General features: G+C 40.8%; 2 protein-coding genes across 2 annotated transcripts; both read right to left on the reverse strand.

The window, feature by feature from the left end:
* Positions 1-2,693: 2,693 nt before the first annotated feature.
* LOC127972431 (chymotrypsin-like protease CTRL-1) lies at positions 2,694-5,737 on the reverse strand. The gene is made up of 7 exons (XM_052575911.1): positions 5,455-5,737; positions 5,241-5,341; positions 5,074-5,153; positions 4,882-4,963; positions 3,192-3,372; positions 2,973-3,103; positions 2,694-2,885 (listed from the first exon to the last, which is right to left on the reverse strand). The coding sequence occupies exons 1-7, from the start codon at positions 5,507-5,509 to the stop codon at positions 2,724-2,726; spliced, it is 792 nt and encodes a 263-aa protein (XP_052431871.1). The 5' UTR covers positions 5,510-5,737; the 3' UTR covers positions 2,694-2,723.
* A 10,164-nt stretch (positions 5,738-15,901) lies between these two features.
* On the reverse strand, positions 15,902-22,466 carry LOC127972429 (chymotrypsin-like protease CTRL-1). Its single transcript, XM_052575909.1, has 7 exons — positions 18,336-22,466; positions 18,123-18,223; positions 17,956-18,035; positions 17,765-17,846; positions 17,112-17,292; positions 16,896-17,026; positions 15,902-16,814 (listed from the first exon to the last, which is right to left on the reverse strand). The coding sequence occupies exons 1-7, from the start codon at positions 18,388-18,390 to the stop codon at positions 16,653-16,655; spliced, it is 792 nt and encodes a 263-aa protein (XP_052431869.1). The 5' UTR covers positions 18,391-22,466; the 3' UTR covers positions 15,902-16,652.
* Between the last annotated feature and the right edge of the window lie 368 nt (positions 22,467-22,834).

The raw sequence follows: 22,834 nt of genomic DNA on the forward strand, positions 1-22,834 counted from the left end.
TCATTATGGTTATCATTTTGTGCAAAAATAAATAAAAATATCAGTTTGACCATTAAACAGAATTCCGAAAATGTGAAATGTTAATTGACCAAAATCTGATTCAAATGCTCATACATATCATTAAATAAAAACAGACTAAAATACTTAAGGTTTTCTTTGACTAAATATAGACTTAGGCTTAAGGCTAAAGAAACTTGCACTGACTGATTTTTAAACATGTCAGTGCCTTTTTTTTTTTTTATTAAGATGCACACCAGTAATGCTTTTTCATCTAAGGCATATTTATAAAAATGATTGAAATGTCGTAATTAAACTATGGCCTAATCCTGGCCTAGGCTAAGCCCTCTCTATGAAACTGGGCTTTAGTTGACTAAAACTTAATAGGTTGGATAAGGTTGATTAAATGATAAAAACACTAAGACTAAAATTATAATAGCTGAAAAAATGAACACCACTATAAACATAATGTCTGTTTTATTCATACTGGACGCCAGAGGGCACCTTCACCTGAGTACTGACATTCTCATTGACTACATTACCCAGCAGCCCTGTACCTCTGACTCATCACCACCAGGTAGTCCTCATTCCAGACCCTATATAAACTGTAGCCAAACACTCACTCATTACTCACTCAAGTCTTGTTTCGCCCGTCTTGCAATTCTGAGCATTTATCCTTGTCTGCCTTTCCGTGTATTACCTTGACCTGTTCTGATACTGCTGATCCTCTGCTTTGCCTATGACCTGACCTGTCTACTGCCCAGACAGCAAGCAGTCGGCCCAGATCTGGCCCACATTTGGGCCGAAATTGCTTAATGTCTTGGTGTCTGCCACCTGCCCCGATTCAAGTCTGGTAACCGACATTGATATTGACTGCCTCTGATATCCCTGATGCTGTTGTCTGAACCCTGCCTGTTATCACTACGAGTTCTTAAACATTGCACATGGATCCGAATGTCTCTGACTCCTCATTACACAAGGGTATTCAATGCTAAACAGGAACATAGTGTGTGAATAATGCAGGAAGACAAAGGTAAACAGTAAAATAGATCACCATCCAGCTCAGTTCAGATATCTTTAAATATTGACAAAGGTTACAGTGGCAAGGAACCAAAATTAAAAAACCTCATCCAGATAGAAAGTATAATAAGGACATATGATTTTTTGGGTTGTTTTATGATAAGCTGTACAGGCCAAGAGCTGTACTCTTCAGTTTAGTCTCATATGGAGAGTTTTGAGTGGACTGAACATGAGATGCTGAGAAGTTAAATCTGCTATTAAAGCCTTATTTAAATAAACCCAATGGTCTTACTTCATAGTTCTATAAAGAATTTGAAGATCTTCTAGTCTCTTTTTTTAGCTAGAACGCTGTCTCACTCTTTTGACACAGGCAGCTAACCACCTTCATTATTTGCCTACTGGAGAAGCGAGGAGACATAGGAGTTAACACAACACAATAGTCTTTAATCATCCAGGAGGTAAACATTGTCTAACAAAAAACTCTGGGAAAGAATAAGGCTGAAATTCCTGTAGTAATATTCAATGTTTTTTGAATGCTGTATAGCATGGACAAAATTTTCATGTTGGATAACTGATGGTGTTTCTTGACACTGAGAAGCATTTTGACAGGAAAGAGTGGCCCTATTTCTTCTTGGTTTTAGACAAATTTAACCTTGCTAACAATCTTAAAATATGGTTACTGCTGCTCTTTACGTAAATGCAAGCCTCTGTCATGTATTTGCTCCAGTGAGTGAGCCCTTGAGCTTTCCAAATAGTGAAGTGACATTCAGCCAAGTATAGTGACCCATACTCAGAATTTGTGCTCTGCATTTAACCCATCCGAAATGCACACACACAGAGCAGTGAACACACACACACACACTGTGAGCACACACCCGGAGCAGTGGGCAGCCATTTATGCTGCATCGCCCGGGGAGCAGTTGGGGGTTCGATGCCTTGCTCAAGGGCACCTAAGTCATGGTATTGAAGGTGGAGAGAGAGCTGTTCATGCACTACCCCCACCCACAATTCCGTCCGGCCCGAGACTAGAACTCACAACCCTTCGATTGGGAGTCCAACCCTCTAACCATTTGGCCACGACTTCCCGAATATTCCCGAATATTCCCGAAAATACTAATAAATTCAGAAGCTTTTCAATTGACATTTTAAAGACCTGTGTTAAGTGTAAAATGGAAGACGGTACATATTTTAATCATATTATTGGCTGTTCTTAAGTCATTCTTAATGGCATATCTTTATGGATATCTCTCTTAATCTTGACCCACTGGTGTGTACTTTAGGGATTCATATAACACCTGGAGCTCATCTTAGATCCTGCTGCTCAAAATGTATTTACTTCCAGACACTGCATATTTCAGCAGTGGGTTTCTGAAAAACCATCAACAAGACACAATAGACTAAGAGTGTATTGAACACTATTCCATTTGAAGTCTTGAGTTTTTTCCTTAAAAACAAGCTATTTCAGTTTTACAAAACTTGGCACCCTTTTCTCTCCCACTTTGGAATTTAAGTTGGATGTTGAAGGACGGACTGCATGGCATCAATGCTTTTTTTATGCATTTTATTTAACTCATCTCATTTATTGAAAGGTTATCATTATCTGTACAGCTGAAACAGAATGAACTTATTGACTGACCCAAACCCACAAACAAAAAGACCACCAACAGAGAAATCAAAGACAGAAAGTAAATATTCAGACTGGTGATCTAGTTGAAAGAAATAGTCTCGTTGATCCAAGAGCGAAGCTGGGAGATGTTGGTGAAGACTGCAGGGAAACGGGGGTCACAAGTGCTTCTTTCCTGAGACACAGAGCCCACCAGAGTCCAGACCCCTGAACTCTCACACACCAGAGGACCACCAGTATCACCCTACAGAAAACATACATTTGAGACTCATCATTTTCAGAAGCAACATTAATATGGTAATGTACTTCTTCTTGATCAGTCTTCATATACCTGGCAAGATGAGGAACCAAAGGATCCAGCACAGATCATGGCATCAGTGATTCTGTTCTGACCCCAAGTCTGCCTGCACAAAGCCAGACTTATGATGGGTATGACTGTTTGCTGCAGAACTAGAGGTCTCGCTAAAAAAAATAGAAGAAATCATGACACATTGCATTGCACAGTAAACATATGTGTTGTTATTCTCTTTTTGTTTCACAGCTGACTGACATGTAGAAGCAGTCTGGCCCCATCCAGTGGTGAAGCAGCGGGTTCCAGGCACGATCCTGGCGTTTGATTCGGGCAGACATACAGGAGAGATACGAGGAGTTAATGTGACTGGAGACGACAGTTTCAGCAGAGCAATGTCATTGTTGAAGGTTGCTCTGTTGAAGAGTGGATGGGTGATGACCTGCATATATACAAACAAGACGGATGATCAGTTAATTGTAAGGATGGTCTGATACCACTTTCAAGTACTTGCCGATACCGATACTTTTATTTTTGGTACTTGCCGATAAAGAGTACCAATATTTTTATTGCATTTGTAAATTTTTTCAATATTGGGTACAGAAACCAAAAGAATGTATAATGTTAGCTGGTAAACTTCATTTATTAAAAAGATTCATTCAAACCTAAGTTTATTTAGACACCTACAACCTTTCTCACATTATCACAGTTTATTCTCTATAGTTTAGAAGATGGTTATAAAATATGACAAGAACTCAGAGTTAAACTATGTCAGAACAAATGCAGCTTGGTAATGTAATGGTAATGAAGTGCTCTGCTTTAATAATGCAGGGAACCACTCGTTATAAATCTCCTTACTGTGATATTTTCTCAAACAGAAGTTGCGTTTTTTTTTTTTTTTACTGAAACGATCTGAACCGTGCTGCGATTTATATTCCAAAACCACTCATATAATACAGAAACACTTAAGTAAGCAAAACGCGCAAAGCGTAAATATATTTGCACTGGTGCAGAATGAGAAGAAGAAGGACAGTACAGCTGAGTGCATTTCACACTGGCTGCTAGATCCATTTTTGCCAGAAAGTTATGTATTCCTAAGGTTGACAATTATTATGTTTATGGTGAATGTCCCTATAAATGGTTGTATTTTTATGATACAGTTTTAATCCAAATGATGCTTGTTTTAAGTTACTGAAAATGAAAGATCACACAACAGAAGTGCAAGCGCTCTCTAATAACTCCAATAACAGACTAAGCTGTCTGTTGTTGATGTCGGTATTTCATTGTCTGAATATGGCATTTATCACATGCTGTGTGCTATCATTGTTTGGTATCATTAAGACATTTTAAGGAGTATGAGTACGAGTACATGAGTTCAGTATCAAGCCGATACCGATACTGATATCGAAAGCATCCCTAGTTAGTAGTGAGAGCTGACATTTTAGAAGGTAAATAAAAATGTAAGCATTTACTTACACCCTGCGTTTTTAGAATGGCATTTCTTAACTTAAGGTAGAAAGAGACATGTTGACTGATAGTTTTACCAATTTCCACACTTTTCCACTGTAATATTGAGTTCACTGATTAAAAAAACACAACTGTTTAACCCTTTGAATTATGTCTGGGAAATCACAAATGAGAAACATGTTCAATTGAACAATAACAGACATACAATCTAAAACAAAGGTTAAAATAATTTTGCAACCTTTTAGATCACACCTTTTCTTAAATTACAGGACATAATCCTATTGCTAAAATATTTACAATAAATATATATTTTTGTAGTGTAATGATGACGAGGTTGTTATTATTATGTTTAAAAACAGTAAAAATTATTTCTGGCTGTATTTCATATGTAATTAATATTAGCCAGAACAAAAGCAATATCACTTGGTCTCTTTTTTTTCAGTTTTAACATATCTGATCCACTGAGATCATAAAATAGTGTTACCTTGGAAACTAGCTCTATCTGGATGGGTTCATCATTGGAGTCACGATTATGTTCTCCAAGAATGACACGGTCAGAGTTGACCCTAAAAAGAGAGATAAAAATAAAATGAATAGATAAAAGCCCGAAATAATCCAGACAGAGTATTTATTAATCATTCTTGAATGTGATGTTTGTCAGATTGAAGATGCTTACACGACAGCGCATTGGGCAGAAGTGAGAACCCAGTTCTCGTTGATCAAGGATCCTCCGCAGAAGTGGAAACCATTGGCTTTCTGATTAAAATGTAAAAGCATTGTAAACATGAAATGTACTCTTAAAACAAAGCAGACACATGTGTTTTTAAAAAACAAATGAGTTACCTGAAGAGAGACCTGCCAGGGCCAAGAACCAGAGATGGCATTCTGTCCGTTCACAATCCTGCTGCCGATCGTCTGCGGTTTAATCTCAGGGACTCCACAACCTGTTGTTACAGAATGAAATACATTACTCATGAGTCAGGAAGCTCTTAAATTAGGTTTTTGCATTTTCAATATTCGCTCATCATTATTCTTGCAAAATAAATGAGACACTTACCCAGAGCAGATGCCACCAGGGCAAGACAGGTGATGGAGAAGATGGTGAAGGTCATGATGTAAATGAGTGTGTGATGTATCTCACTGATGTATCTGTAGGTGCTCTCTCTTGCTTTTATATCATTTCCAGCAGCTGATCAATCTGTGACATGATGGAAGTCCATCCCATCAGCTCCAGTGAGCTCATAACTTTTTATCTGTTATTGATGAAGACAGTTTTTATCTCAATTCTCCAGAGCTTATGTTTTGTGTGCAAAGATGATGAATTCTCCATTGTTTGACCTCATGAAGGGCTAATGAAAGTCTTTTTTTAAGTTTCCTTGACTTAAACTCTCTTTTTTTATGTTATGACGTGTTTTGGATTAGAAGTAGGTTTTGTTTGATGCTGTGTTGAAATTTCAGTCAATTTATCATGGAAATTACTTCCTTAAGTGTTTCTGCTATATTTGCAGTAAAATAACTGCTTTCCCAATACATTGGTTAAGAGACCTGCCAGTTAGTGGATAGGAATTTCACTGTTATAATATTTTTGTTTGTTTTAGCTTTTTTTATAATGTAGACAGAGAGATTGCATATGTCTTTGGTATTGATTTATATAATAAAAAGCCTATAATAAATGAGTAAACTAGATGAGGCAAAATGTGTGTGTCCACGTTCTATTGATTTGTGCTTACTGGAGAAATTGCAATACCTGAAATTCAAAAGTAAGTTTCTCAAATTACAGCAATCGTTGTGGTTATAATTTTGTGAAAAAAAAAAAAAAAAATTATAGATATATGATCAGTTTGACCATTAAACAGAATGATGAAAATGTGAAATGTTAATTGACCAAAATCTGATTCAAATGCTCATACATATCATTAAATAAACAAAAGCAGACTAAAATACTTCTTTGAAGAAAACTAGACTAAAATACTTAAGGTTTTCTTTGACTAAATCTAGACTTAGGCTTAAGGCGAAAGAAACTTGCACTGACTAGGCTAAGCCCTCTCTATGAAACTGGGCTTTAGTTGACTAAAACTTGATTAAAACTAAGTAGGTTGGATAAGGATAAGGTTGACTAAATAACTGAATGATAAAAACACTGACTAAGACTAAGACTAAAATTAAAATAGCTGAAAAAATGAACACTACTATAAACATAATGTCTGTTTTATTCATACTGGACGCCAGAGGGTGTCCTCAAACAGAAAATTCTAATATCCAGTCAAAGAAGTAGCAGAACTCGTGACCCATCCGGAAATCCCTTATATGGACAAAGGTATATATAAAATATCTATAGCTGTAACTGAGTAAACAGAACATTTAAACAATCCCATGAATGGTTGTGACTAGGGCTGGGACAACGCATCGAGGTCATCGATGACGTTGACGCAAAAATTACGTTGACGCAAAATATGCGGATCGATTCGTCCACCTGTATTTATTTCTCTAAAAAATGTTTGCAAAACGTTTACCTTATGTGCGCTGAATATACGCGATGGCTGGAACAACATTCTGTCCAACGTTATGTAACCAATCCAGGGGTTTTTCTGCATTGATTTTTATTTTTTTTTGGCGGATGTCAAAGCCTTATTTTATCGGTGAGTGATGTAGAACAGAATGACTGCTGCGCCTGACAGGGCGCATACGAGAGAGAGCCCCAGCTGCGCACGCACTCACAGTCTTCAAAAAACACGAGCGCTTCTTGCTCTCTCTCTCCCTTGTGCATATTAATCAAAATCATTAAACACGATAGAAAAAGTGTGAAACACCAAAATTTCACTCGTGCTAGCGCACTCACAGTCTTCAAACTACATGAGCGCTGTCTTGCTCTCTCTCTCTCTCTCTCCCTCGTGCATATTAACCAAAATCATTAGACGCGATATAAAAAGGGCGGAACACCAAAGTTTCACGTGGAGCATTCAGAGATTTTTTTTCTCCATGACAGGCTGCTGGCTCCCGCTGTTAATTATTTTGTATTTTTTTGGAAAAGCACTCTCTGTATTAGCTTAAAGGGCTTTAGGCTAATACAGAGAGTGCTTTTCCAACAAAAAAAGTTTACATTGGTTACTGTATTCTTTCAATTGCTCTAAACAAGTACTTTTTTATTGAATGCTATCAAGTTGTTGTTATTTTCATCTGAAAGAAGAACTTTTTTTCAGTAAGCTTGGCCCTATGTGTTCAGTAAGCTATGTGTTTTCAAGGCTTCAAGGTTTTATTGAATGCTATCTCAATACAAGTAATGCATTCTTAGTCTGTCTTTTATTTTGTAATTTTAAGAGCAATAAACATATATTGCAATGTTAAGGAATTCATGTTTTTTTCATTCAGATATGTAAATCAACATGTATAAATTGTTAGTAGTCAATTAATGGGGAGATAATCGAAATCGAATCGGTCTGAAAAAATTAATCGTTAGATTAATTGATGCATCGAAAAGATTATCGCTAGATTAATCGTTTAAAAAAGAATCATTTATCCCAGCCCTAGTTGTGACATCATAGGCGGGTGACATAGTGACCGGGAAGCTATAAAAGTCCATGAGGTGCTTCAGCTTCTAGGAATGAAGCGAACTCTGGCAGGGATGCTGGAAGTATTGCCTTGAGATGCAGCTTCTCGTTCCCTTCGGAGAACCATGACTACATATGTAACCTGGGACGTTCTCCTTCAGGAACTCGAGCTGCATTGGATAACTCTTTGGGAACGAGAGTCTAAACCATAAAATCTGACAAATGTAAGGGATATGGACCATCCAGCTGCGTTGCGAATGTCCTGCATGGACACACCTGACTAGAAAGCATTGGAGGCTGCCATACTGCAGGTTGAGTGAGCCTTGACTCCCAATGGTGAGGGGAGATCAGAGGACTCATAGGTTATAGTAATTGCATCCACTATCCACTGACTGAATGTCTGTTTTGTGGCTGGAAGCATAGCATACTAGGAGTTGGTCCGCCTTTCTCCAGATGGCACCACTCATGATCGCACCCCAACCATAGAGGGATGCGTCTGTCACTAGCATTACATGGTGACAAGGAGCTCCTAGCACCGGGCCCTGAGACAAGAACCAAGGCTTCCTCCACATATCTAAGGCACGTAGGCATCGCCGCGTGACCTTGATCATGCAAAGTGGGTCTCCTCTTGAGGATAACCCCTTGGTTTTGAGCCACCACTGTAGGGGTCTCATGAACAGCAGGCCAAGAGGTAAAATTTTGGACGCAGCTTCCATTAACCCCAGTAGTTTCTGAAATTGCTTGACAGTGAGTGACTGGCCTTCTCTGACTCTCTTACAAGTAGGGGAAAGATGTGCCTGCATCGTGGTTGAATCCCACACCAAGCCCAGATAAATAGTCCTCTGTAATGGAGAAAGCACACTTTTCTTGCCGTTTAATCTTAACTCCAAATTTTTCATGTGGGTGAGAACAACATCTCAATGTCAAACTACCATCTGCTCTGATTGAGCCAAAATTTAAAAAAAAAAAAGTTTGGGGTGAGAGTGCTAGACCAAAAGGTAGAACTTGATATTGGTAAGCTTTGCCGCTGAAAGCAAACTTTAGGAATTTCCTGTGATTGGTAAGGGCGAAGATATCAAAATAAGCATCTTGTAGCTCTATCGTGACAAACCAGTCCTTGGACCTGACCTGAGACAAAACCTGACACAAATAGTGAGCATCTTGAACATCAGTCGCATTACTGAGCAGTTTAACTGATGCAGATCTAAAATCGGATGCAACCCCCCATCCTTCTTTGGAACTATAAAGTATCAGCTATAGCATTGGTTCCCAAACTGGGGTCCCCCTTAGGGGGGCGCCAGAGTTCACAGGGGGGGCGCGGGAGCAGATATGCTTTGAGGTGAAGAAAGATGCATAAAATGTTCCACTAATAATTTTATATAAAAATATTTGTGGCGAGTGGGGCGGGGCCGAGGGACATGGGAACAAGGAGTGAGGCCGGCGGGATGATTGGGAAATCAGCGACACCTGCGCCCCACTGCCGGTCTCGAGTCCCACGTAGGAGATGGAAGGATATAAAACTGGAGCGACGATAGTGAAGGAAGAGAGAGGACCAGGCCTGGGTTTTTAGTGTATGTTTTGCTTTTTATTTATGCGCATCAGTCGTCCGTGAGGGGCTGGTGTGCTGTTTTGTGTTTATTTGGAATTATTAAAATGTCATTTTGATTGTGCGCCGGTTCCCGCCTCCTTCTTGCCAATGATTATGGAGTTTTATTATTACAGTGGTGCCGAAGCCCGGGAGAAGGAGGGACGTGCTGCTGAAGATCCCTCGCCGCTGTGGTGAATCCGCGGTGCCATCGAGCTGGCGAGGCGGTGGGCTGGAGCGAGTTGCCGGGGACGGGCGAGCTCGCTGCCGGCCGCCCACGATATGGAGGGGCGGCTGCCATCCGTGAGGGAGCGGAGGAGTCGGCGCCGTTCGCCAGGGGGCCGGAGCCTGCTGCCTCCGTGAAGGAATCCGGAGGTGCAGGGAACGGGGGACTCCTGCCGGCTGCCCAAAACCGGAGGAGCCGTCGTTGTCCATCGGGCGGCGGAAGAGCGTCGTGCCGTCCGCCAAGGGCCGTCCAGTGCCACGAGGGGCGATGGGGGTATGTGGCGAGTGGGGCGGGGCCGAGGGACGTGGGAACAAGGAGTGAGGCCGGCGGGATGATTGGGAAATCAGCGACACATGCGCCCCACCGCCGGTCTCGAGTCCCACGTAGGAGATGGAAGGATATAAAACTGGAGCGACGATAGTGAAGGAGAGAGGACCAGGCCTGGGTTTTTAGTTGTGTTCACTTTTTATTTGCGCGCATCAGTCGTCCGTGAGGGGCTGATGCACTGTTTTGTGTTTATTTTGAATAATTAAAATGTTATTTGACTGTGCGCCGGTTCCCGCCTCCTTCTTCCCGATGATTGTGGAGTTAATATCATTACAATATTTTTTCTAAGTTTTTTTAAAAAATCATATGCTTACAATGCCAAGATAAGGCAGTCAAAAATGATCTCTTATATAAAATAATTATACAAATTTTGCGTGCATACGTCACTTGATCAATGTGCTTGTTGTCATAGTAACTGCAAAAACAAAAGGAAAATAGCAGAGAAACGTAAATGCAGTGATTCTTCATCAGAGTTGAAGAAAAAGTTAAGACACTATGACAAAACCTACATAAATTGTGGTTTTATTGAAGGCCAAGACAAGTGAATGTGTCTTTTGTGGTGAAAAACTGGCAAACGAGAGCAAGAAACCAAGCAAGATGAAAAGACCAAATCACCAGGAAACGAAGCATCCAGAAACAATTGGCAAAGATAAGGAATTCTTAGAGAGAAAAAAAAGAGATGGCTCTGAGAAAAAGATCGACAGATATCAGAAAAGTATTCGAAAGAGCAGGTAGTGATTTACAGAAGGCTACTATAGTCTCCTTTGAGTGTTCGTTGTTGATTGGCAAGGCAATCAACACCGCATAATATTGGAGAGGAGTTAATCAAACCTGCCTGCATTAAAATAGTGGAGGGACTATGTGGCCCGCAAGCAACTGAAAAGATGAAATATATGCAACTTTTTTGGGCCGAGTTTTGCCGTCACATGACTGCACTACAGGAGGAATTAAAGTCCCGCTTTGCGGATGTTGATGCATTATCCAAGGAGTCGTGGGTTATGGATCCCTTCACATCTAGGCTTGAAGATGTGGAATACCTTGGCTGTGAAGATGAGCTTGCTGAACTACAAACTGATTCATTGTCAAGAAAGAACTTCCAAGAGAATGGATTCAAAAGACTTTGGATAGCCAGGGGACCTGTTGTGGCACCTAAACTTGCAAACTATGCCATTACAAAGATCATTCTTCCTTTCAGTACCACCTACCTCTCTGAGACAGCCTTCAGTGCCCTTGTGGCTATAAAAACAAAGTCACGCAACAGACTGGAAGTCCACAGCGATTTTAGACTGGTTGTCACTGGCATTACACCTGACATTCCATCACTAGTGAAAGGCATGCAAGCCCAAGGTGGATATTAGCGTTATGTGTTTATGCTGATGTTATGATTAGCCTTGTAAAAAAATAAGGGTCTGTGCATGCATGCATGTACATACTGCATTCTACCTTTCATATTTAACATTATGTTCATAACATTCAGTATTCTATGTTTATACACAAAATCCAGAAAAAAGAGAAACAACTGCATTTTACTAGTTGTGTAAAAATGAAAATATTAGGCTAAAAGGAAACATTTGAAGTTGAAAGGAACATTTCCTGTGTATTCATGTAATAAAATGTCATTAAAAATCATTAAATGTTATAAAAAAACCCTACATTTAGTTACTATATACAGTGTGTGTGTGATTATGTGCATAGCATAGGGTCACGGATTGTTAAATATGTACATGGGGTTTGGGGGGGTGGGCAAGGAAAAAGGTTGGGAACCACTGGGCTATAGAACCCGGACTCTCTGTCATGAGGAGGGACCCCCTCGATGGCCTCCTTTCTCAAGAGGGTATTTACTTCTTGTTGCAATATCAGAGCCTGCTCTGAGCCCACTAGTGCAAAGTGTAAAGCGCACGGCGCAGGTGGCATGTCCAAATCCACTATTTTAATGACGGAAAAACGGTCTGTACATATATTTGCAATGGGTTGTCCCCATTCTCTTAATGAGTAATAGGCCTTACCTTCAATACACCAATCAGAGTGTCATCTCCCATTCCCATAAGAGGAGATGCGCTCGCGCCATGACGGATCGCTATTTACATGACGGAATTTGTTGGCAGAAAAGTTGGCAGAATCCTTCTCAAGCAAAGAAACCGAACTGCTCATGCGCAAAGTTAATGAGTGCGAGCAGATCATCTATGGCAGCGGTCCCAAACCTTTTTAGCGCCAAGGACCGGTTTAATGTCAGAAAATATTTTCACGGACCGGGCTTTAAGGTGTGAAGGATAAATACAACAAAATAAAATGATACGGTTGGCATAAAAACTGTGGTATATTGTAAATATAGTAATAAACATGAATCCCCTGTGTATTCTTATGCAACTTTATTAGCAACGTCCTCATAACATCACGCCAACAACATAACATGAATAACATCCTCTCTGCCCCTAAAGCTCACTGACTGCGTGACGTTTAAACATGCCTTAAAAATATAAGATACCGAAAAAATCCACCGCTCCCGGCTCTTCTGGTCCAATCAGCGCGGTTGTGCCAGTGTTGTTTTGTGTCGAAAATGTAAAAAATATATATAATGAGTGAGTACATCATGAATCTCTTTTTCTGAATCACTACGGTACCCTTATAATAAGTGTTTATATTCAGACTATTTTAGTCTGGTTGGGGTCGGCAACGCTGCAGAGTAGCACAGCGTTTCTCTTTTAAATCAGACAGGGTCAACCACAGATGTCTTTCTGCCACCAAAAGAGCTGCCAAGGTCTCTTGGTGGTGCGGTGGGCTAAATCAGCGGTCTTCCTTAACTCAGAAATATTTTCCTCTATAAAATCTCTTTTAGCAGATCAGCCTGGTATGGCTGTAACACAGACATTGTATGCAGACATGCACCAGCCTGACCTGCTGCCGCGTACCCCTTGCCAACCACCGCTGAAGTAGTTCGCAGTGGCTTGGAAGGCAAGACCAGAGCCTTTAATTATGATGTCACGTCGGAAGACAGATAGCTCACAGATAGACAGATAGACAGGGTGATTCATCAACTCTCTCCACATCCACCTCCTCGGCGGCAGATAGGTGGAGCGTAGCATCCACTTCCCGGGGTGAAGTAGCGCTGAAGAACTCTTCCAATCCTAGAGAGCAAATGCTGGATCTGGCAGGTGAGGACGAAGATAGGGACGTGCCCATCTGCATTTCCTCCACCAGATCCAACTGCGAACCCCACGAGTGCAGCTGCTGCTCTGACTCAGAAAAAAGGGGGGCCACCACAGTGAGGAACGCTCCTGAAGGCTCCCTCCTCAAAGAGAGCCCTCCGAGAGCAAAGCAAATGCAGGGGAACTGTTCACAATGTGGAATCCCTCGAGAGCCGACTCTGCATGCTCTGCTCCCAAGCAGACCATGCACAAATTGTTTTAATCCCCGCTCTTGATGTAGCGAGAGCAGGGAGAGACACACAGCTTGAAACGCGATCCACTTTCGCACAAATGCTTTCTCTTACTATCAGCCTTTTTTTCCAAGTTGTGATCTGCAATATTGTATGACAGACAACCGTAAAAAAGACTTATAGACACGTAATGGTAACTGACAAACACAGAGAGCTTTGCTGGATGACAGAAAGCTGACGCTCGTTCCATCTCAAGTGCTTTTATAGCTTCCTGGTCTCTACGTCACCCACCTATGATGTTACGTCCATTCATGGGACTGATTACACATGTTATTCAGAGCTGGTCATGTTGGAGGCCCTTCCCAAATGCAGCTCGAGTGAAGGGGAACTTCTTTTTTTTGCTTGATTTTGCAAATCAGTGTGTCTTAAACATACTATTTTAAAGTATTATTTTATTTATGAACACACTGAATTGTAGTTGGAGCCAGGAGCTCTCCTTACATCTAGACTGTATAAGTTAATGAAAGTGCTAGGAGAGGCACAAATATCTTCCAGCGAAGACTCCTTAAAAAGAGCCTGAGAAGAAGCCAGAGGCACACTCTCCTAGAAGCGAACCATGGGTCTTATAGGCCATGCTAGCCTCCACCAGGGACGGACTAGAACTGAAAAACGGCCCTGGACTTTGTCTAAGCCCGGCCCAAAGCAATCGGCACACGTAAACTCGACAACAACAACAATAACGCCTGGCATGAGTGTCACAAGACTTTAATTGTGGCTCATGATACTATACCATCCAAATGATAGCAAACAGCACTGATGTTGACTAAATGTTGAGCTGGAGTGAGTGTCTTTCTCTGCTCTTGGTCTAAGCTCAATCTGAATAAAAAACGATGGAATGGATTTTATTTATTTTTTAAACAGGTTTTATTCCAAGATAGCATGGAATAGTTTATATAATATGCTGTTATAACGTCTTTGCTGTTTGTTTCATCCTACTCTTCCACTTCTTCTTCTTCTTACTTGGCGGCCACGGCCAGTCCAGCTGGCATCCAACTTAAATGTGCATTGCTGCCACCTACAGTACAGGAGTGTGAAACAGATTAGTAGGGGAAAAAAAACAGGTGATGACTACATGCGTGGCGGGTGGTGGGCCGGCCCGCCCGGCCATCTTGGAGTACCGGCCGTTCTGTGATTCTCCAGATCACACAGATGGCCAGTCCGCCCCTGGCCTCTACTATACAATGAGACCTTCTCTGTTTGGTGATTGCAATCCCTTTTTTACTACTAAAACATACAAACTACTACTCAGATTCACGCCACTGGGCTGTGCGGTTGACATAGAACTTCAACACTCTCTCCAGGTAGATGCACCCCTACAAGAAATGGGAAACCAGAGGGTGACATCAAACAGAAAAACCTCCCATGGGTACATGTGCAGCTGATATGGCTGCCACATAGAACTTAAGAACCCCCTTAGAAAAATGACTCTGCAGAAATTCCAGTATTGAGCCTACAGGGCAATGGAGTGGGTCAAAATAGTGTTGCCTTACACCAGGAGGCAAAAAGCTTCCACTTAAGGTCATACGACATTCTTGTGGAGGGAGCCCTAGAATTAAGAACAGTGGTACCTGGGGCAAAAGAGAGGAGGGGAGGCAATTGCGGCAGGAAGCTCAGCTTCCTGACAGCCTCGGGATCAGAATTGGCTCTGATACTGGCATTTTCTGCGGATCAGGTGCGTATACTATTCTGTATTATTGTTGAGCCCCACGAAAGGCACAAAAACATTATAAAGCACCAAAACATTTTTGTGGACATATTTCAAGTGTTCTGAAGCGGTTCCATAGTTCAGTGTACAGAGGTACAGTGTACAGGGGTACAGATTAATACTGAAGTCATTAAATTCAAGTTCACATAAACTCTTCTTTCCGCTGCCGCTGTCTGTCATCCTCCATTCAACAATCAAACTGTGTGTCGCGTTTGGTTACAGTCAAGACGAGTCTGCACAGTGACTGAGGTTTAAAACTGTTAAAAAAACAGGCTAGTTAAACTAACACACAGATTTAAAACACTACGTATCAATATCTCTCCCCTTTACTAGAGAGATATTTGTGATGTCTGGTTCACCAATTCAACAAATGCGCATCCTGTGCTCAGAATGATGAGCTTGAAACAACTACAAACTCATCATTCTGAGCACGGGATGCGCATAAGTGCCCTGTGATGCTCTATATTGGCGCCTTTAGTATAATAATACTTTTCTGTGGAAAGATTATTAATAGTCTTTCTTGTTCTTTCAAATCTATAATATGTTGCTGCTTTTTTACTGTGCTAAAAAAAAAAAAAAAAAAAACGTATTTTATATTTCCATATACAAACCCGATTCCAAAAAAGTTGGGACACTGTACAAACTGTAAGTAAAAAAAGAATGGAACAATTTACAAATCTCATAAACTTACATTTTAATCACAATAGAATATAGATAACATATCAAATGTTGAAAGTGAGGCATTTTGAAATGTCATGCCAAATATTGTCGCTATAATGTACGTCTGCATACATATTTCCCTGTATTATTGACTTTTCTTAATACATTCAGAATGTTGTGTCTTAATAACCATGGCATTACATGGACCAAATTGAAGTGAACATATGGATGCCTACAACTTATTTAATTATTTATTGCTACTATTATAATTAATATGCTTTTGTTTTTTTCCTGGCAATTGCTTTGCTTTCGACTGTGACAGTATGATTGTTTTACTACGATGCTTCTGAAAACGACTGTTAATGTATTTTTTTTTTTGTTGCTGTTTTTTTGTTGCTCTTCTTACAAATAAAGGATAAAAATTAACTAAAACTACAGGTGACAGAAATGGAGAAAAATAAACCAAGTCTCCTCTTGCCACACAAAAAAAACCAACATGATGTGGTTTAATTCCAGACTACAGCGCAAGTCATATTGAGCAGAGGACTGCTCTGTTATCACCCGTCAGATATAACATGTCATTAATTACACTCTACAACATTCTCCATTGCTTTTTTTATTTTTCTTATGTCATTTATTGAAACGTTTTCATTATCTGTACAGCTGAAACAGGAAAACAGTATGAAGTCACTGACTGACCCAAACCCACAAATAAAAAGACCACCAACAGGGAATCAAAGACAGAAAGTAAATATTCAGACTGTTGATCTAGTTGAAAGCAATAGTCCTGTCAATCCAAGAGCGCAGTTGGGAGATGTTGGTGTAAACTGCAGGGAAACGGGGGTCACAAGTGCTTCTTTCAAAAGACACAGAGCCCACCAGAGTCCAGACCCCTGAACTCTCACACACCAGAGGACCACCAGTATCACCCTGTGGAAAAGACACATTTAAGACTGAACAGCAGCAACATTAATATGCTTGTGTGTTTCTTCCTGATCTGTCTTCATATACCTTACAAGATGAGGAACCGGAGGCTCCAGCACAGATCATGGCATCAGTGATTGTGCTCTGACCCCAAATCTGCCTGCACACAGCCGAACTTATGATGGGAACGCCTGTTTGCTGCAGGATCAGAGGACTGGCTAAAAATAGAAGAAATCATGACACATTGCATTGCACAGTAAACAGATTTGTTGTTATTCTCTTTTTGTTTCAAAGCTGACTGACTTATAGTAGCAGTCTGGCCCCAGCCAGTGGTGAAGCAGCGGGTTCCAGGCACGATCCTGGCGTTTGATTCGGCCAGACATACAGGAGAGATACGAGGAGTGAATGTGACTGGAGACGACAGTTTCAGCAGAGCAATGTCATTGATGAAGGTTTTTCCGTTGAAGAGTGGATGGGTGATGACCTGCATATGCATACAAGATGGATGATCAGTTAGTAGCTTACTTTTTAGAAGGTAAATACAAATTTAAGCATTTACTTACACCATTTTAGAATGTGTTTTGGATGTATTCCATCTTGTTCTAAATTTTATATTTGTAAAAAATAATAAAATGACAATAATAAAATCTAAACCAAAGATTAAAATAATTTAGCATCCTTTAAAATCACACCTTTTCTTAAATTACAGGACATGATCCTACTACTAAATTAGTTATAATGAATACATTTTTGTAGTGTAATTATGACGGTTATTATTGTTATTATTGTTTAAAAAACAACAATTATAATTTTTTTTTTTTTTTTTTTTTTAATTTTTTAAATTTAATTAATTTTTTTTTTTCAATTAATTTTGGCCAGAACACAAGCAATATCAATTGGTCTCTTTTTCTCAATTTCAATATCTCTGATCCACTGAGATCATGAAACATTGCTACCTTGGAAACTAGTTGGATCTGGATGGGTTCATCATTGGAGCCACGATTATGTTCTCCAAGAATGACATGGTGAGAGTTGACCCTAAAGAAAGATAAAAAATAAAACAAATATATAAAAGGCAGAAATAATCCAGACAGAGTATTTATTAACCACTAATGTATGTGATGTTTGTCAGATTGAAGAATCTTACATGACAGCGCATTGGGCAGAAGTGAGAACCCAGTTCTCATTGATCAAGGATCCTCCGCAGATGTGGAAACCATTGGCTTGCTGTTTAAAAGGTAAAAGCATTGAAAACATGAAATTTACTCTTAAAACAAAGCAGAAAAATGTGTGTTTAAAAAACGGATGAGTTACCTGAAGAGAGACCTGCCAGGGCCAAGAACCAGAGATGGCATTCTGTCCGTTCACAATCCTGCTGCCGATCGTCTGCGGTTTAATCTCAGGGATTCCACAACCTGTTGTTACAGAATCTAATTCATCATTTATGAGGCAGGAAGCTCTTATTTCAGGTTTTGAATTTTCAATATTTATCCATCATTATTCTTGCAAAATAAAGGACACACTTACCCAGAGCAGAGGCCACCAGGGCAAGGCAGGTGATGGAGAAGATGGTGAAGGTCATGATGAGTGTGTGATATATCTCACTGATGTATCTGTAGGTGCTCTCTCTTGCTTTTATATCATTTCCAGCAGCTGATTAATCTGTGACATGGTGGAAGTCCATCCCATCAGCTCCAGTGAGCTCATAACTGAGGAATGTTTAGATCTGTTATTGATGAAGACAGTTTCTATCTTCATTGTCCAGAGCTGATGTTTTACGTGCAGAGATGATGAATTCTCCATTGTTTGACCTCATGAAGGGCGTTGAAGTCTTCTGTCTATTTCCTTGAGAAGCATCATAATTTCTGTTCTCTCATTGTATGTTACGATGTCATTGAGTTCCCTGGATTAGAAGTCTTTGTTGTAACCTTCTCTCTTTGTTGTGTTTTTTGTGTTGAGAATTCAGTCAATTTATTATGGTAATTACTTCCTTAAGTTTTTACACTATGCTTGCAGTAAAATAACTGCTTTCCCAATAAGTCTTTGACATTAACTAGTCATGCATTCAACCCTTGGCAAGCCGTTGAAAGAAAGTGATACTAAAGAGAATGGGACTACAGCAACATGTCTTCACACCAATACACTTACGTATAGGTAATTTGTTCAAATCCCTGAAATCAGAGCTTATACTACAATTGTGCCCATATCAGCAACAGGAGACTTTTATATTAATGTTTTGTACTCTTTTGTCTGCACCATAATTTGGGTTTTGTATGCTCAGTTGGTAGAGGATTGCTTTAAACAACAATATGCAATCATGTGATCATGGGTTAAATCCCAGAGAAGGCACATGCTCATATTATGAATATGCACTGTAAATCACGATTTTGCATGGTTTCTGTGAGGGTAGGTTTAGGGGCGGGTTAGGTTTGGTAATTCGTAAGATAAGTTAGTAAAATATGTACAAATTGCATTTAAATAAACAGGCATTTTGATTGGTAATAATAGTCATACGTGATTTCATGACGACAGATGCAACATGACACTGTCATTATTTTTAAATTTGTAATTATTGCATATCACCACCTACTGTAAAGGAGTGCATAAAGGGACTTGGTGTCAGGAATCAGTCAAGCCCGGTCCCATCCATCCCACAACGATCACGCTCCCTTGAGTACTAATCACCTGCATCTGCTCACCATTAGCAATCTCATCACAGCGCACTATAAAGCACTCACCACAACCCCAAGTCAATGTCAAGCCTCCAACAAGAACAGACAATAGACGGCTGTCTCTGGATCATCTAGTGCACCGCTGATTCAAAGACGTAACGTATACGCACTTTTGAAACGCTAACCTTTGTGTCCTTGTTTTACTGCCCCCAGGATTCCTGTATGTTCACCTGTTACCTGAGTTACAACGATCTCCCGAGCCTCCCATGTTTCATTCAAGCTTACTTGATAACTTCTGCACCCGAAAGAGAAAGAGAAAAGTATAAATGAACTGTGACTATGCGGCATTGACATATCTGCTAAGGACTTACTCACTGGTTTTCAGCCTCGCACAGAGTGATTTGTACCAAACCCGCACTTGAAACTATCGATTACTTACCCCGTACTTGTTATTCTCTAAATAAACTCTGTGGTTGGATTCACTTACCTCTGCCTCTCGTTACTATCCTGACAGGAAGCTTGATCAACACCGCAATGAATCCAACGCAGCCCGAAGACAGTGCTTCCGCAAACCCCGCTCCCACACTGGTTTACATTGCCAACACCTTCTCTCGACCAGCACCCTTCTCTGGACGGGCTGAAGATTGCAACGGGTTTCTGCTGCAATGCTCGCTCACTCTCGAACACAGGCTCACCAATATCCCACGGAAAGATACAAGATCTTGTTTATCATCCAGCAGCTATCTGGGGCAGCTTTAAGATGGGCTGAAACATTGTGGTTCCAGGAGACGCCGATCACCTCGTCTGTACAAAGTTTCATTAGTCATTTCAAAAAGTATTTGGACGCCCCGTAGGTCATTCCTCTGTCAGCAACCAACTATTACAGTTACGTCAAGGTAAAAGATCTGTTTCTGAGTACTCCCTGGAATTCCGAACCCTAGATGGGGCGAGTGGGTGGAATAAAAAAAAGGCCCTCCTTACCTTTTACCGAAGAGGATTAAACCCCACGCTTCGCCTCCAGCTCGCCATTTATGATAACAATTTGGGGTTGGAAAAATTCATGCAACAAGCTCTCTGTAACATCTCAAATAACACCTATCACCCTATGTGTTGAGGACCTCCATCATGAACTATTTGACCCATTAATTCTCGAGAAAAGCCAAGCTGACATAATTCTGGGCCGACCCTGGCTCATTTGACATCAACCTGCTATAAATTGGAAAACTGGTAAAATTCTGAACTGGGGTTGCAACTGCATAACCACTAGCATCTCACTCCCTGTCCAACCCGACCTGTGTCCGTGAATTCTACCTGCATTGAATGCCCCAAAGAAAATCTGTCAGTCAACATTCCCCCATGTTATTCATCTTTTGAGACGTATTCAGTCCTATGGCAGGCTCCAAGTTACTGCCACACTGACCTTGGGATTGTGCAATCGATTTGATCCCAGTTGAAACCATTCCCAAGGGTCGGATCTATTCGTTGTCCATCCAAGAACAAACCGCCATGCAAGAATACATCGAAAAAGGCTCTGAGACAAGGGTAAATCAGAATTTCCACCTCTCCAGCTGCCGCCAGCCATGCCTTCCAAACACTGAAGACTTCCTTCACCACTGCTCCCCTGCTCCAGCATCCAGACCCTAAAAAGAAGTTCATTGTCGGGGTGGATGCTTCAACAACAGGCGTGGGGGCCATCCTGTCACAGTACCCAGAGAACTCGTCCAAACCCATGCCTTGTGTATTTTTCTCCCGAAAATTATCCCCCGCTGAAAGAAACTATGATATTGGTAACTGGGAAATCTTAGCCGTGAAACTCACCCTGGAAGAATGTAGACACTGGAATGAGGGGGCCAGACATCTGTGACTCATTCTTACTCATACTGGCCAAGAATGCAGGACGACATCAAGACCTTTGTCCAGGGGTGTACACTCTGCACTATAACCAAGGTCCCACGCCGGTTACCACACATTTATTCTTGTGGCTGTCGATGGATTCTCGAAGGCGTGCAAACTAATCCCTCTGAAAGCCCTGCCTACAGCTTTTGACACGCCGGAGTAACTGTTTGAACACATGTTTGGCAATTTCGGCGTCCCTGAAGATATTGTGTCTGATAGAAGACCCCAGTTCATCTCCCGGGTATGGAGGGCATTCTTCGCCCTTCTCAATGTAACAATAAGCTTAACTTCGAGTTACCACCACAGACAAATGGTCAAACAGAACAAAAATCAGCAGTTTCCTCAGGATGTTCTGCCACACCCACCAAAATTTTAGCCACTATTTAGTCGACAGGCATCCACAAACCTGACCCTGTTCCAATGCGTCTTTGGCTATCAACCCCCATTGTTCCCCTGGTCTGGTGAACCATCCGAAGTCCCCGCCATGAATACATGGATAAAAAACAGCGAGAGGGTTTGGAAACAGGCACACCACCACCTTCAGCAGGCAGTAAATTGCCAACGGCAATTTGCTGATACTCACCGTTGCCAAACTCCAACCTACCAACCTGGGCAACTGGTATGGCTCTCCCTCCGTAATATCCGATTGAAGCAACCATGTCACAGTTTAAGCCCAAAATACATCGGTCCATTCCCTGTGGAGAAACAAATCAAACCGTCACTTACTGACTTCGCTTACCTGCTCAGTATCGGATACACCCCACCTTTCATGTCTCCCTGTTAAATCCCCATCACTTACCTGTCTCTGTTCCCTATGCAGACCCAGTCCCTGACGATAACCCCCCGATACCACCCATAGAAGCCGAGCCCATCTACATGGTAAAGGAGATACTGGACTCCCGACGTCATGGTGCGCGACTCGAGTTTCTGGTAGACTGGGAGGATTATGGTCCAGAAGAAAGGTGTTGGAAACCAGTACTTTCAAGAAATGCAAACAAAGATTTGAGTCTATTTCTTTCCATCTCTTGTTTTTAGAGATCACTCAACTTATATATTATATATTGTATTTGTGTGGGAGAGATAAGGCTAGTTTGCTTCAACTATACAAAATCCCGGTCTTTAGTTTTATAAGCTTTCAGATATATATATATATATATATATATATATATATACAATATATCGTATATAAAATCGTATATATAAAAATCGTAAAGTGAAATAACCAGCTTTATTTTATTTGAGTAATGTTTACATGGTGTGTCTAAAATATAAAGTAATAGGTTCAGTTTTTTTTAGTCAATTCAGTTTGTTTAGTCCTTTAAACCTCCTCATACAAGTAGACAATAAAATCTTAAGCAGTTTACATAACCTCTGAGAAACCTGTCACCACTCCTTTTTCATTGTTTCATTCAGGCATATTTCCAAACAAATGAAAGGAAATCAAATATTTTTGAAACT

This window comes from Carassius gibelio, chromosome B15 (genome assembly GCF_023724105.1).
Source record: "Carassius gibelio isolate Cgi1373 ecotype wild population from Czech Republic chromosome B15, carGib1.2-hapl.c, whole genome shotgun sequence".
In the NCBI taxonomy this organism is placed as follows: domain Eukaryota; kingdom Metazoa; phylum Chordata; class Actinopteri; order Cypriniformes; family Cyprinidae; genus Carassius; species Carassius gibelio.

Coding starts and splice junctions, on each gene's coding strand:
- LOC127972431 (XM_052575911.1), bottom strand. CDS start 5,509: ATGACCTTCACCATCTTCTCCATCACCTGTCTTGCCCTGGTGGCATCT. Junction 5,342..5,454: donor CCTGGTGGCATCTGCTCTGG/GTAAGTGTCTCA, acceptor CTGTAACAACAG/GTTGTGGAGTCCCTGAGATT. Junction 4,964..5,073: donor TCTGCCCAATGCGCTGTCGT/GTAAGCATCTTC, acceptor CTCTCTTTTTAG/GGTCAACTCTGACCGTGTCA.
- LOC127972429 (XM_052575909.1), bottom strand. CDS start 18,390: ATGACCTTCACCATCTTCTCCATCACCTGCCTTGCCCTGGTGGCCTCT. Junction 17,027..17,111: donor GGGCCAGACTGCTACTATAA/GTCAGTCAGCTT, acceptor TTCTATTTTTAG/CCAGTCCTCTGATCCTGCAG. Junction 16,815..16,895: donor CCGGTTCCTCATCTTGTAAG/GTATATGAAGAC, acceptor TCTTTTCCACAG/GGTGATACTGGTGGTCCTCT.